Below are 15,308 nucleotides of genomic sequence, written 5' to 3'. Positions count from 1 at the left end.
AAAATGAGTGTAATGGAAACCCTGATACTGATTAGTGGGTGAATAGTTAATGAAAGCTTTTATTTTACTTTTTATATTAAGATTTTACTTATATAAAACAAAAAATTTCAACATCAGGACCAAAATCTTGGAAACCTTGAAAAGGTTTCCTTTTAAAAGCAGACTGCTTTAAAGTGAAAATGATTGTAAAGTGATGTCTGTGGTAGATGAGAGTATGCTGGTGTAGCCATTGTATGTGGGATCTAATAATTATCCCAGTGAGGGACACAAGTCACATTTAGTAAATGCTCTGTTTATGACTTAAACCCGCACAATGTCTGTAAATTTGTAATTAGGATGCAAGCCCTTGGTGTCTATTTACAATAAAATCTGGTCTTGAATTACGATTAGATGTGGCACTCAGCATTCAATGTCAATTCCCTGAAAACCTTGTTTTGTGGTTCTCTCACATACCAAAGGTGAAGTAGTACTAAACACATCTGGATCAATAATTTAGTTTTCTGTCTAATGTCCTTGGAAACGAAATGTTTGCAATGGAAATGCTGATTTGTCTTCATCAACAATGAATGTATCCTTTTAATGGGATTTTTTTGTTGCAGTCTGAAATATTGGAGGTTAATGTCAAAAGAAACAAGGCATGCCAAACAAGGAATGGCTAAGTATTTTTTTTTTGAAAAATAATGCAATATTTGAAAAAAAGACCTGTTTTTCCTTCATCACCCATTATTAGCAGCCTTGTGAGTGCAAGTCACAAGGGCAAAGGAGGAAGCTTTGTTTTCTTACCATTTTGGGGTCTTTTAGGCCTATGTTTTTCAGGGCCATCACAGCAGTCGCATGGACCCTGAGTGGCAAATCCGAGGCACCAGTTGCATATCCTGGCAAAAACTTCTTGATGTGCTTGATGCTGGCTGGATGTCCTACATTCCCAAGGGCTTTCAAAGCCAGGGAAATTTCTTCTGTGCTAGACTTGCTCAACGCCTCTCCTGCAAAGCCATGAAGAAGCTGAAAAATGAAAACAAATATGTTGAGTTCAATTCCAGCTCTTATCTATATTCCATCCACCAGCCTATTCAGGGGTTTGACTTCCATAATTTCAGTTTGTTCAATTCATTTATTTTAAGTATTTTCAAAGTCTTTTTTTCCCTCATGAATAGAACATTTTATTCATAGAACAAGTATAGCCAAGACAGCTGCAATGAACAGCTTCTTCATCACTCTACCTTAAAGTTATCAGTTAAGATTTTTAAAAGAAAAAATAATGGCTAGGACCTAGTTCCCACTGCCTCTCAGGGTTAATTGGGAACCCTGAAACAATGATGGTTGAGCATCTCTGTCTCATGGTTGAAGACAGGTGCAAAAATACAGATACAATTAAATCTTCAGACCCTTAAAAAAGATCCCTGAATATATGGCTAGTGGTGGTGCCCTTAACCAGCTATGACAGCCTCTTTTCAGTGTGGATTAATAGCTGGAAAATGAGATCATTGCCAAAAAATCTTTTTACAGCCTTCATTGTAAGCAACTGGATCACACTTCCATTAGCGTGGCAAGATTAGAAGTAGTTGTCTGAAAGCTGAATAAGAGAAAAGAACTAAATCCTGATAGATAACAGTTTAAAATGATAACAAATGGCTCTAAAAAAGAAACTGAGATATTAGAGAATAATTTAAATACAGATTCTGTACTTTAAAAGAACACATTTGAGATCCCTTGATGGTGCAGAAACAGTCTACTTGATATAGCTAATCAAATGAAGGGACATTTGAATTCATTGAATAAGCCTATACAATCACTTGCTTCGGGAAAGGATTTTCATTCTCTTACATAGGGCTTCTCAGATTTAATTAGCTCAAGAGCACTGGTGGCAGTTGTAACACAGGCAACGTGTAGGAAGGTTGCCCATGCCTATGTACTACAGGAAAAAAAAATCATGTCAGGCACACAGTGTTTCTGGAACACCCTGCTCTCACTGGGGATGGTGGATTGATGGGTGCCAAAGACTGAACACACATTTCTCTTTCCTTTCTTGTTACTGGCTGAGTGGTTGGCCTCTGTGAACCACGACATGCGTTTTTAGAACTGGGAAATGCTATTTAATGACTACTCAAATTGTTTTGAGGCCTGCTGATTAAAAGCAGTGCAGAACAGGGAGGGTATTACTGTTGTAACAACCTTATAGTCTGTGTTGATGACTGGGCTCTGTTTCTGGCTGGGATACATTAATTCTGACAAAAACCTAGACTTTTGTGTCACTTAGTTAATTTAGAAATATGCATAATACCTGTATTTAAAGTATTTTTGAGCAATGTCATGGGACTTCATTAATAATTGGCAATAAAGCACTCAGAGATACTCAGATAAAAAGTGTTATGAATTGTTTGCTTCTTCCTCTCACTCTCTTTTGTGTGCTAATCTAAAGATAAAAATGTTGTATTTAACCAACTGGGGTTCCTTTCCCCAAAGGAAACACTGCAGTGAAGTGAAATACAGCTTTCTGAATAATGAAGAAAGAACTCAAGGCTTAACTTTTCTTTTAAATGATAAATAACAGTGTGATTACCTGGAGACACTCGGAGCAGGAGTCAGATGAGGAACACTGTTTGTGGCACAGTGAGGCGTAGCTGAGATGGCAAACCTTCCCAAGCACAGAGGTCGAGCGCGGGCAATGCTTTTTTACAATGAGCTGGGGAGAAGGCAGTTGTTTATTACCCCCATTAATGAAGAGAAACATTATTGAAAAATATGTTTCTGCCCAATGAAAGACAAAACCAGGCTTTTGATATTTTTTTTGTTGATGGATTTTCTGTTAATCAGTGGATAGTACTGTATTTGATAGTGTAATTGTAAAGCAATTCCAAGTAACATCTGGAAGGCAGATCTGTTGCCTTTATAGTGTTTCAGATTTAAATTTGGCATAGGCTATAATCCAAAGGGAGGAAATCACCCCGTTATGGAACAGAAAAATGCACATTATTGAAGAAACATTCATCATGTTTTATGATTGCCTCAGCTGTAGATACAATGAATTTGAGATTTGTTGTGAATGGACCTCAGTGCTTTGGGCAGACAGGAATACTTTGTATAAATGTAGGAGCTGACAGGAGGCATCAGCCCGCTGCTTTCTCGTGTGGGAAGCTGAGCACCACCACACAGTAACAACCAGGCTGTCATGGCTTTCGCTGAGGGTAAAACCCTGGTCTGAGGTTCCTTGTCTCTACCTAGGGTAGGCAAAGATAAATTCTTGCATCTGAGACTGGGATGAAACCCTGCATATAGGGTTTCATATAGAAAAAATTGCAAAAATAATTACACTTTCTCCTACGTGGCCTTCACATTGACATAATTCCCTTGGTTTTGACAGATCTTCTCAAATTCATACCCATCCTTCTAGGTCAATTAGGACAAACACACGGATATAACAAATATGTATTTCTTGCTCCCTTGTCTTTGTAGACAGTCAGAGAACTAATTTGATGTAACTATAAAGCACATTTGGAAAAAGAGCAACTAGAGTCCACTGCATGCAGCAATACCCCTCAGAGACAGGGGTTATTTGGCTCTTTATTTCCTGTTTCATTCTGGAGTAATTTTTGCCCTTTTGATTTGCATTCTCCTCCCCTTAAGACAGCCAGGAAACAAAGCCCTTTCAACCTCACTAGAGGATATAAAACCTTTATACTTTCAAAGCCTTTACTATCTTGTCAAAGGAATAAATACAACAGATGTTAGAATCAGCAAAGAGTGGATAGAGAGTGTTTAGAGAATCCTACCGTTGCTTCCTCCATCACATCCTGAGTTGGAGTGCTGGAGTGCAGAGCCACAAGCACTGCTTGAGTCACTTCCCAGTTGGTGAGCTCTTGCCTCTCCATTTTATGCCGCAGGAACCTGAGTGCACGGTGACTGGCCACTGCAGGAATTATATCCAAAATGTGGCGCCTGTAATGGGAAAGACAAGCAGCATTTTCCAGATCTGCCTCTGGAGGCAGGCTTTCCAGAGGTTCTCCGGCAGAAAAGCACCACCTTTGTTGCCTGTACCTGTATGCTGGCCGACTGGAGAATTGCTTCCACACCGACTCGTAATTCTCCTCATTTGCTGCACGGAAGAGGTGCAGAAGCTTGAGGGCTTTTGCGGGTGCATCACTGGGAAGCTGGTCAGAGGTCACCTCTACTAATTCTTGCAGGCTTTCCTCTATCTGCAGAAAGATGAAAATGCAGGAAGCTCACATGCATTGTATCCCACATGCACAGATTTTAACCTCCAACAAAGAATCTGTCCAGTGGCTGAGTTTACCTGGCTTTCCACATCTTTTATTTTGAATAAGTGGACAGGAAGCTGAAGCAGTTCACTGCCAAACTGGTACTGAAGGGACCCACGATTCTGGTACTCTTTTGGTGGGACCTCTGCCCTCTGCTTCTGCACATCAGTCAAAGCAAGTCTCTGCCTGGAATGGAGAACCCCAGAAAGAAAACATCACAAGATGCAGGGTACAAACTAAAAAAAACCCCAGTAATTGTACTTCCCCACAACTGCAAAAGGTTTTGTTATTGTCAGGGCAAAGATATTTACAAAGAGATGCATTTGGATGCGATGCTCAGAACCATACTCTGAGGAGGTATGCACTTGCACAGCGGGGCTCCGATCAGAGCCAGCCTTTGCCTTCCTTTGGGAATAACCTGGCTTGAGAGTTTATGGAAGAAGAGGGAGGTGAGAAGCTGTGGCCTGAAGAATATCACAGGAAGGATGTGTTGCGTCTTAAGGAGTAAATTATGGACTGTAGAAAAACACAGATGGGAAACTTGCTCAGAAATTATAATTTAATTTAAATATTTTAAGAAGTTCATAAAAGCTGTTATGTGTCTGTGTCTCCTGGAAGCTTCAAATGGAAAGTTTTTAGATACAATAAGAAATGCTACAATAGTTTTACTTGCACTATTACAATTCCCTCCCCATTTTGTTTGGTAAGCTGAATATCCTCGGGACTACAAAAGAAGGTTCTCCTGAAGCTTTAAATTGGATTTACCAAACAAAAAGGGCCACATACATTCAGGATTAGTCTTTCGAAAAGTGCTCAACCTTCTGAAAACTTTTTAAGAAGCAACAAACCTTCATCATTTGTTATTAAGGATAATTTCATTGAGAGACTGTCTCTACAAATATTTGCTATCTTTTTACATTTTCAGCTAAAGATATGCAACCTATCCTACCAATTATGTTTAAAATGGGTCATTTAGGACACTATAATAAAGTCAGGCATTTGTACTGAACAACTGAAAACATTCCAAAAGCAATATTGCTGTACTACAGAGTATCTCAAAATCTCTGCAGAAAATTGGTGTGTTTATTTTGGAATCTCTATGATCTTCTGTATCATTTCTATTCGCTCCTTCCATATGGATTGCAGAGAACGGCTGCAGAAAAATAGCATATAGCTGCTTTACAGACAAGCAGCTTTCAAGAATTCAAGAATTTGAATAGAAATCGCTACAGAATCAGCAGAGATTTTTTATCTCTTGACATTTTGTACAATATTATTGAAAGGGCATTTGGGTCAGAAAGTATAACATCAGGTACACTTGTTCAGATTTAACTTCCCCTTCAAATCATGATGCATCTATTATGTCTTCATTTTCATTGTTTTGGGAAGTGATATAGCTGCCTAGAATAGATGGGAAAATGTTATATTCTGAAGAGAAGAGAAAGTGAGTGCTAAAGATAGGATTAAAGTGGTGAAACAATAGCAAAACCTCTCTTGGCCTTGAAATGTGCTACAAGAGTCTTATGCTGAACAGGCCTGAAAACTCAGATCCAGGTGTTTTAAGGCCTTGATAGGTTTTTTTTTTTTTTAAAACAGAGAATGCATTGTGGAAATAACTCCTGAAGACTTGAGTGAGATATTCACATCTTTCCAACTATCTTATATTTGTCCCCTTCAGCTGGGTAATGATAAAAATGCAGAGAAAATGGGAAAAGTAAAGGTACTACCCTTCTGAGAGCTGAGAAAGAACTTAAGGAAGACATTCTCTACAGGCTGCAGAAGGGGAGTGTAAAACGTCATAAGTCCATTGTCTCCAGACTGTAGGTGACTCACAACAACCTATAATTCAGTAAGAGCACTGCAGTTGTGTCTATCTACACCTTGATTGCAAAAGATAAAAAAGCCACTTTCACTGTTCTGTTTGTTTTTTTCTTTGCTTGGTTAGCCAAATTGAACATGATCATTATATAAATGAAGTTATTCAGGGAGTTATTGACATGAACTTTCTGATGTTGCTGTTTCCAAAACCATATATTATACCAACAGATCCTTGCAGAAGATAATGGAGCAATGAAGATTACAGCAGCTGTAGGGTAGGATTGAAGAACACCTTCTTCACAGTGACATTTATGCAAAAACCTCTCCCTTCAGTAGGGCACTCCTATTTACAGAGCTCACAATTAAATGGGTAGCTGAAATTTTTTTCAGTAGATGAATTTTATAGATGAAAAAATTTTCAAATACTAAATGTTTGAGTGCTTGAGCTAGGAGCACAATTTCATAGACAACCATATTCTTGTTTTGCCCCAAATTTCTTTATGAAATATGCAAAATTTGCTGTAAAAAAGCAAATGCATTTAACATGCTTTGTGCCCAATTGTTTTGCAATAAAACCCAATTTCCTATCAAGAAACCATTTTGATGGCAGATTTGCAAGCAGCCCATGGTATTTAGGAATCCAAAGTCCTATCTAGGTTTCTTGTGAACTAGTCTCCAAGGACCTCTTACTGCATTATTGTTTTCCAGGGAATTCTCTTTCTTGAGTAACTGTCTTTCAAAGTATTTTACTTCAAATATATTAGTTCACAATTTCTCAGATGGAATTACATTTGTTTTGGCTTTTACGGCATAAATCAAATTTCCCTGAGAAATAAAATAGTCAAGTCCTGCCAAGTTTAGCTAACAAACTTTGGATAGTGATGTGCATGTTTCAGGTTTATAACTAACAGTGAAGGTTGTTTTTATGAGCTGTTTGGGATTTTATGTAATTAAATACTGGCAAACAATAGGCTGCGGAAGTAAAGGATTTATTTCACTTATGGAGTTTTACTCAGATTACTGGGTTGCTGAATTAGTTGCTGAATTAAAGGAATATGTATGGTACCTTGCTTCTACAATAGCATTCCCTCCTGTTATCTCATTGAAGGGTGCAAACTGGTGGATTTCTTCGACATCAGCTTGTATAATTACAGCTTCACTACGTGCATATTTAATTTTGTAATTGTAAGTAGCAGTTGCCTGGGAATTCTTGTTCCTCTTTACAATATAAAAAAAGGAAAGAAACAAAGAAAATAAAAAGTTATTGAGCTTCGAAATTCTGTGACTAGAGGATGTTACCTCACCCACTTCAACCCATTTATTATCCAGGGCTGTTTTGTTCATTGGCCATAAGAGCAATCAATGTGAATTCTTCACACTCACTTCCATGGGAGAGGTCAGGCATGCTGCCTTTCTCCATTACTTCTACTGCTAAGAAGTGTTAGCTGCTTTTTCCTTTTCCCAAATATAAGTAATTGTTCATTCCCTTGAGAAGGAGACACATTTTCTAAGGAGGAGAGCAGCTGCATAAACCACACATTTTTTTATTTCAAAGACAGGATTATAGTAAAATGCAGCAGTACCTGTCTTGAATAGCAGAAAGTGGACATTGTGAGTATTTTTTTCACTCAACAGAATAGGTGAATTAACTCATGCTGATAATTAACAGTTTCCAAGCCAGCTAGTCTGAGCTAGCTCAAGTGTGCTTGCAGTACATGACAGTGTGCAGCAGAGACCTCTGCTTCTCTGTGGGATCATGTTCATACAGAAAGAAAATATTGACAACTGGATACAGCAGATCTGATTCTTCCCTCATTTTTAGTATTTCAAATGAAGAGATTATGTGGATATCAAATGGTGTTCTGCCTAAGAATATAAAATACATGTACATAATACCACTCTGATTTACCTCCTGGCAGGTCTTGCATGGATGAGTGTATGCTGAACCTGTGACAACTTGAACTTTCTTTTCACAGCTGTTCAGGTCCTTGGATTTGGTCACATAGACTAGGTTTGCTCTCTTGTTTTCCTGAATTGCATATGTTGTATTACAAATACCTCCAATCCCAGCCTGGCAAAAACGAGAACAGGATCAGAGAAGTTATGCAAAGCTTCACTTCACCACATGAAATTTCCTGTTTAATTCTGCATTTTCAAAATCACCAGTAGAAATGAATACCTTTTTTTTCATTATACTCTCCAGAAGCAAAATCATGATGATCATTACTTTCATCTTTTTTTTTACATGTACAGGTTTTCAGTAAGCCAAATCAGAGTCCCACTGAGAGAACTAAATCTCCCCAAAGTTTCACTTGGAGCCTCAGGAAAGGGGAGTAACAGTTTTCAGTTAGAGCTGTTGATTATGAAATATGATTTGAGGAATATTAATAAAAAAGTGCCAAAATAATTTGACCAGTCAGAATGAAATCTTAACAGCAAAGTATTTCAAGGTTGGAGATGACATTCTGCCCTCCAAACTTGCTTTCATAGACAGCTTACAAATGCCTATGGAACAGGCCTTGCAATATCAGGTGATCTGTCACAATATGACCAGCAATAATTAAAAAGAATTTCAGGATAACAGCGTTTTGATTGTGGGTTTTCTTGAGTTCACAGTTTCAGCTGAGCTCTTCGATAATATTTTTAGAATATACATTTATAAGAGCTTTTAAGTTTCTACAGTCAGTGAGATTTTTGTAGAGAAAAAATGCTTGATTGCATTTTAGGAGGAAGAGTTATTTTCCTGGTTTTTTTTTATTGTTATGGATAGCATAGCTAGTGCAGAGACCAGCTCTGGGCTATGTGAGAGCAGTGAAATGGTCACGTGGTGTTTAGGAGGCAAGACATACCCACTTCATCTTCAGCTTAACAGAATTCCCTGAGACACTGTGTCTTTAGTAAAGGCTAGAAATAGGAATTGCCCAAGCTTTCTGAAAGACTTGTACTCTGCAAATACAAGTGTGGGGCTCTGCACACTGCAGGGTGTGGTAGAGACATCCAGACTTCAAATGGGAATGTCCAGCCCAGAGAATTTAGTGGGATGAAGCACACTCCTGCCTAAGTGAACTTCCTGGCTGCAGTTTATGGCTGGCTCAGATAGGCTAACCCTGAACCCACAGGATGGGATGTACACTTTCCCAGCTTTGTCCTTTAAACCTTTCTGCAGCTCAGATTTTTGGGACTTCTAATGTTGATCTTCCTTTGCAGAGTGACTCGAGATTGTCAAGCAAGGCTGCCAAAACTCATTAATCAGTTGTCTGAGAAAAGCAAAGAAAACTTGGAAATTATTCTAGGAGATGAAGTCACATCTATTGCCTAGCAGTGAGAGTAGTATATACTGCTAACTGAATTAGAAAGAATTAAGATGCGAAACTAGATATGAGAAAATAGTGCCACAGAATATCCAACAACACCACACAGATTTTTATGTGCGGCAAACAGCGTGAAAAAAATTAAATCATACATTTCGTTTCCCAGAAACAACTCTACTTACATAAAAATAAATTAAAAAAATTTAGGGTTACTCTGGTCTACAGTTTCAATAAAAGTACATAAAAGTATAATAATTTCAAGGTTTTTGCTGATCTCTGAATTGAATGTAGTCTAATCAATGTAAATATGGTTTCACAGAAACTAAACACATTGCAATTTCTGTGGTGAATAGTAATATCAGATGATTAACCTTGACTAATATATTAAAACTTGAAAAACAGTGGAAATTCGAACAGAGCATCAACTGCAACTGTCAAAGCTGTTACAGTAATGTTATGACATATATACTATTTTCTTCCTAAAAGAGGAGCTAGAAGAGATTAAAGTATATATGATTGGTAGAAAAAGTCAAATTACTGTTATTTTAAAGTTAATATTAAACTGTATTGTTAAGCTTGTTTTATACAGTGTTCACATTTTATGTAGGCTTCATCTTTCACATTTTACTTTCTCTGAAATTAGAAGCCAGATTTTCTAAGGGTTTAATTCTGCAAATGCATTTTCTGAAATACTTTCATCAACCAGTTTAAAAATCTGCTGTTCTGTTGTCCTGTTTAATCACATCTCTATCAAATGTTGTCCCATATGAAAATTAATCATGATTTCCCACACTTAGGTCTTTCTTATAATTGAGGTTCATATCAAGGATGAATTCAGAAAATGCGGTAGAAGACTCTGAAGTGAAATTTTATGCATTTACAGATCCGCCACCATGGCCAAACCCCAAACTCACCTCCTGTAAACTGTATGAATTCTGCATCTTCTTTATGCTCAACTCCAGCACGTTCATAATCCCTCTGTAGATGTTCAGCCCATCATCCGAGACAGAATCAGGAGCCATAATGTTTCCCACGTGGCCATTGCTGTACTCAAACTTGACGGGGATACTGAGCAGCCCAGTCAGGGCCTGGGTCAGTTTGAGTGATCGAGAGAATGAGCTCGTGGGCCAGACACCATTGTACTCTGCAGCTTCGATTGAGTGAATCTAGAACAAAGGGGAAATACAATTCCTCTTTCATTTCTTTTCCCCAGTTAACTTTTTTTCATTATAAATAAGCATCTAGAGCTTTAATCACATTAAAAATACATGTTTATAGAACACAAAAACTCTTCAAAGGGGAAACTTAGAAGTTGTCATTTAGCATAACTAGTGTTAATACACGTATTTCCATATATGAAAGGAAGTATTTCTACAGGCTGTATTTCTACAGCCACTGCACTCTATTCTGTTTCATAGACAATCCGTATTGCCAAAGGTTGACTTGTACAAAGAAATGAGCCAGAGAAGAACCACATGAAGCAGGCTGCTACCCAAAAGCGGTGTGGAAGGTCTGCAGGAAATTGCAGGAGAAAGTTAATGTTGCATAATGCATCATTAACTCCTGTTGTGAACTCTGCCATTTCCCTCACTGAGGTCACAGAGCACAGGCAGCAACCTGAAACTAATAAACACGCGGCCTCTAGACCAGCCAGACACACGGAATTAGTTTGAGCAGCGGACAGCAGGCTACAGAAATTGTACTTCCCTACACATTTTGCTGTGGAACCAGAGGCTGAGGCACTGTCTCCAACCCCACTCTGCACTTCATGCTCCAGCCTCAAACTGGGGCACATCCAAACAAGTAGAAAGTTGTGCTAAACTATGCATAACTTGAATAATTCCTACCCCATGGGAACAGGCATGTTTAGCTTAGTTTCTCAGAGGACCCTTCCCTTCTATACATTTTGACAATTTAAAGAGACTTTTCTCTGACACCTCTGGCTGGCAATGTGGTGCAAGATGTGGATTAGTTTCTCAAAAAGCCACACAAACTAAATTCTCATACAGCAAATCACTGGAGACGGCACTGTCATATTTATTTTTGTTATTGTTGGTGGAGATCACTGCCAACCCCAGTAACTGAAGCTTACAGGGAAGGCTGTTACAGAGCAAATCCCTCATGCTGCCTCTTGGACATGCTTCTGGCATATTGCATACAGGCAGGTTTGGGACTGCTCTGCAGGGTCAGGGCGAGGTAGTTTTCCCCAGCCCTCGGGGCCCAGGCAGGACTTAGGCTGTGTGCTTGGTTTTGAACACAGCTGGCAATTCTTACTTGTAGGTTTGTGATGAAAAAATTGTCAGCTGGAAACTGCCCAGGGAACAGAGCTTTTTGTTTGGGCTGAATGTGAACTAGTAGGCTGCAGATGAAAGTTTAATTCCCTGAACCATCCTTCCAAACTGTCTAATTTAAATATAACAGCAGCAAAATAAACTTTTCCCAGAGAAGAAGGGAATAAATGTACTATTACCTTTAGCTTAGAACTTGCCCCGAAAGTTGTTGTGGTTTTTTGTCTTTTCTCTTTTTCTTGCCCGAAATTATTTCTGAAATGGAAACTTTTCACAAATGCAGTAGGGCCAGTAAAATCATGTTAGCAGGTTTTAGAGAACAGGAGTCAATTTTCGGTGAAGACTCACCCTGGCACACCAAGAGCTGTTTAAGCAGGAATGAAGGAGGATCTGGGGTAAGGACAAGACTGCTTCTTCCTCTTTTCTGATGGGGAAGCTTTCTAGTCACCACTTCATATGTATGACTCTTATTTCCTTGTTTTTTATGTTTTGAAATCCATCCCCTTACAAATGTCATGGAAAAACTGTTTCCCATCTAGATCTATTATAATTTGAGCTTACAAAAATACCTAGTAACAGCAGGCTAATTCAGGCTGGAAGGCTACAACATTTACAAGCATTTATGAGACAGTCACTGCACTTTTTAATCTAAAGTTTTCAATTTGCCAAATTAAAGCTTTTAGAATGATCATTTTTCTTCCCTGTATACAGAAGACTAAGTGGAGTTTGTGTAAAGCAGTTGAGGTGTGCATTTCTATACACTCATTATAAGTGGGGATAGGCTCCTATTAAAGGCAAAAGTAAATTTCACATAATCAAAACCCTTAGTAACTACTCTGCATGCAGTAAAAATATACAACTGAGGATGAAAAGAATGTCACTCAGGACCCTTCAGAAAAAGAAGCTACCAGATGACACTAATTATGCTAAATATTGAATCACATGCAACTACTGTGGCATGTTTTATTGACTTTTGTCTGCTGGTTATGAAATCAGTTGATTAAATAATCCTAGGTTGTATAGTTCGGAACAATTTGATTGATCCAGTAATAAATTATTGTGCATTTCAAATTACATTCCATTGTCTCCCTGACCACAAAGCAGAAGAAATCCTTCAAGCCCAAGGCTGGCTTGAGCTGAGAATTACCTGGCAAAGTGCAAATAGAATTTAGGGCACTGTATAAAAAAATAACAGTGTTAGTTACATTATCCCTTCGTAAGCATAACACACGATGAAACCTAATTACTTCACAAAAGCTTAAAAAAGAAGCTAAGTATGATGAGAATTTTACCTTTCAAATTGAATACATTTTCTTACCCTAATAAGACAAAGTTTTGGCCCAATACCACTAATTTCCACTTTACTTTTTATTCTTATTCCAGCTCTTGCAAGTCTTTTCTCTGGAAGTCCACTGAGAAGCATGGTTTCATAATTAAATGTATAAACCTTGTTTTCACTGAAATCGGGTTCTGCAAAGAAATGGTTCCCATAAAATATTATACAGAAGGTACAGAACATATTAAACTACCTGTATTAGAATGTATGGAACAAAAAAAGATGAATTTGTTCATTTTTGCATTGCACCTGAACAAAATTAGCTGTTGTAAAGCTATATTAAACATTGATATACTTTTCAGATTCTATTTTTAATTTCACTCATTATAATTATATTAGTTGATAGGAAAATTACTTACGGTAATTAAGATGCTGGCTCCCTGAAAGAGAAAAAAAATAGAGGCATGAAATGACAAAACAAACCCAAACCAACTCCAAAATATTAACGTATTGTGGTATAAAAGGCTAGATCTCATCTTGCACATATAGCATAACCCTTTCTAATTAACTTCTATTTCAGCACTAGCTAAATGCCTTTTGTTCCCTAAACAACAAAAGAATTAATAAAGTGTTTTTCCTACAACATTTTAAAGTTCATGTCTGCAAGTGAACTGTATTCAGATTCTGAAACCTTTTCCTGAATATACAATTTTAAATTCATCAAAGCAGATAAGTTGCATACTTACCCACCAGGGTTAAAACCAGGGCTAATATCAAGCCCCTCATGATGGGGATAAAGTAAAGGTGAACGTGATGGGTTTTTCTTTTATAAAGGCATGTGATATCACATGTTTCTTTTGGCACATTAGTTTGACAAATAAGTGTATTCTAGAATACATATTGATCAATCAAAAAATAAACATTTCTGAGGTCATGAATGCTGACAACTTCAAATCACCTCATGATTTCAGCTACCTTACTTTCTGTGTAGTTCACCATGTTTGCAAGCCCCGTGAAATTCAGCAGCATACCTTGGCAGGTATGTGCTGAAAACAGGTTTTATTTTCAAAATATCCTGCTTCCTACTTTTCCCCATTTCTCTACATTTTATTTACACAGTAAAAATCCCCTAAAATTTAAATTATGCAAATATAGTTCCTCCATCATAACTGAAATAATTTAGCTTTTTTTCCAGTCATGTCTTCAATCTCCTGATATTTTACTCTTCATAAGGGTCACTGCTTTGGAGACAAACCTTGCTCATATTGAAACTCTACTTTTAGAGGAGAATTTCCGGTTGATTTATAGATGTAGGCTTGAGACCCCTTAGAGCTCATAGCCATGCAACGAGAAACTGCCTTTCCATGGTATCTACCATGTCTGTCTTTGCAAGCATATCTTATTACCCACACCTGGAAAGACAAAGCTTGTCAGTACAACCATCACATTAGCCTGTGGCTAATAGTGGAAGCTTATACTATGAAAACAGGAGGGAAATTAATCTCTTTGTTTTTAAGGAGAATCTAATAAAAAGTGAGTTACGTTTCCAGCAGGACCTCAGTGAGTTGGGAGCATTGGAAGCTTCTCAGTAGGTTCTCATGGGGTTTTTGCCGCTGTCACTCTTGGGGAGATATATCCAGAATTTCCCACTTGCAGCAATAACATTTAGATCAATCCTTAGCAAAATTATGTCAGGAGGGAGTTTGCTCCCTAACTTCAGTTATACATAATTTTTGCAAGTGTTTAACATTTACTTTGAATTTAAGCTTGTCTTTTGGTCAAATGATAAATTAAATATCATGTAAAAAACCACCTGCTTACAAAGGTTACGGAGGGGACAGGAAGGAGAGCTCAGGAATGTATACCTGGTATTTCCTTGAGGCTGTGGAAGGTGCAACACAGCAAATACTGCATTAAGTCAGGCAACCAGACTTTATCTTCCAGGAGGAGAACAATGATTTCTCTGCTAGTATTGTTCTTCAGGGAGGAGAAAGGTGAAACCTAAACTCAGGTACTAAGGTCTTCACCTTTAGGCCTGAAGGTACATTTACTGCAGGCCCCATCAAACAGTCCTTTACGTGATTTCTTCATTTACTTGGAGTGGTGCCACCTGACTGAGGAATAATGAAGTTCATTATTGTGGTGCCAGGGCACCTGAGCTGGAGCGAGGGATGGAGCTGCATGGTCCCTCTACTCCATCATTGCTCCACCAGGAGTCAAGTGAGGGCTCCCTTTCTTAGGCTCCTTCACTACCGAAACCTCTTGAAATCCTGAGGATTTTAATATCACAGGTTTCCTTCATGAAGGGAATGATACAGAACTGGATGGGTAGTCAGACCTTCCCTGAAATTAAATTTCT

General features: G+C 38.1%; 1 protein-coding gene across 1 annotated transcript in view; it reads right to left on the bottom strand.

Annotated features, from left to right (window-relative positions):
- Positions 1 to 13,735, bottom strand: part of LOC125330263 (vitellogenin-1-like) — a 44,388-nt gene extending 30,653 nt beyond the window's left edge. The window contains exons 1-11 of the mRNA XM_048313232.1: positions 13,696 to 13,735; positions 13,369 to 13,389; positions 12,992 to 13,143; positions 10,300 to 10,551; positions 7,984 to 8,145; positions 7,141 to 7,292; positions 4,292 to 4,442; positions 4,036 to 4,193; positions 3,771 to 3,936; positions 2,561 to 2,683; positions 784 to 1,002 (exon numbers count right to left, since the gene is read on the bottom strand). Coding sequence (XP_048169189.1) covers positions 784 to 1,002; positions 2,561 to 2,683; positions 3,771 to 3,936; positions 4,036 to 4,193; positions 4,292 to 4,442; positions 7,141 to 7,292; positions 7,984 to 8,145; positions 10,300 to 10,551; positions 12,992 to 13,143; positions 13,369 to 13,389; positions 13,696 to 13,735 — 1,596 coding nt within the window. The remainder of the gene's footprint in view (positions 1 to 783; positions 1,003 to 2,560; positions 2,684 to 3,770; positions 3,937 to 4,035; positions 4,194 to 4,291; positions 4,443 to 7,140; positions 7,293 to 7,983; positions 8,146 to 10,299; positions 10,552 to 12,991; positions 13,144 to 13,368; positions 13,390 to 13,695) is intronic.
- Between the last annotated feature and the right edge of the window lie 1,573 nt (positions 13,736 to 15,308).

This window comes from Corvus hawaiiensis, chromosome 9 (assembly GCF_020740725.1).
Source record: "Corvus hawaiiensis isolate bCorHaw1 chromosome 9, bCorHaw1.pri.cur, whole genome shotgun sequence".
Classification (NCBI taxonomy): domain Eukaryota; kingdom Metazoa; phylum Chordata; class Aves; order Passeriformes; family Corvidae; genus Corvus; species Corvus hawaiiensis.
Note: the sequence above shows the minus strand (reverse complement) of the source record. Positions and strands in the feature narration are given on the sequence as shown.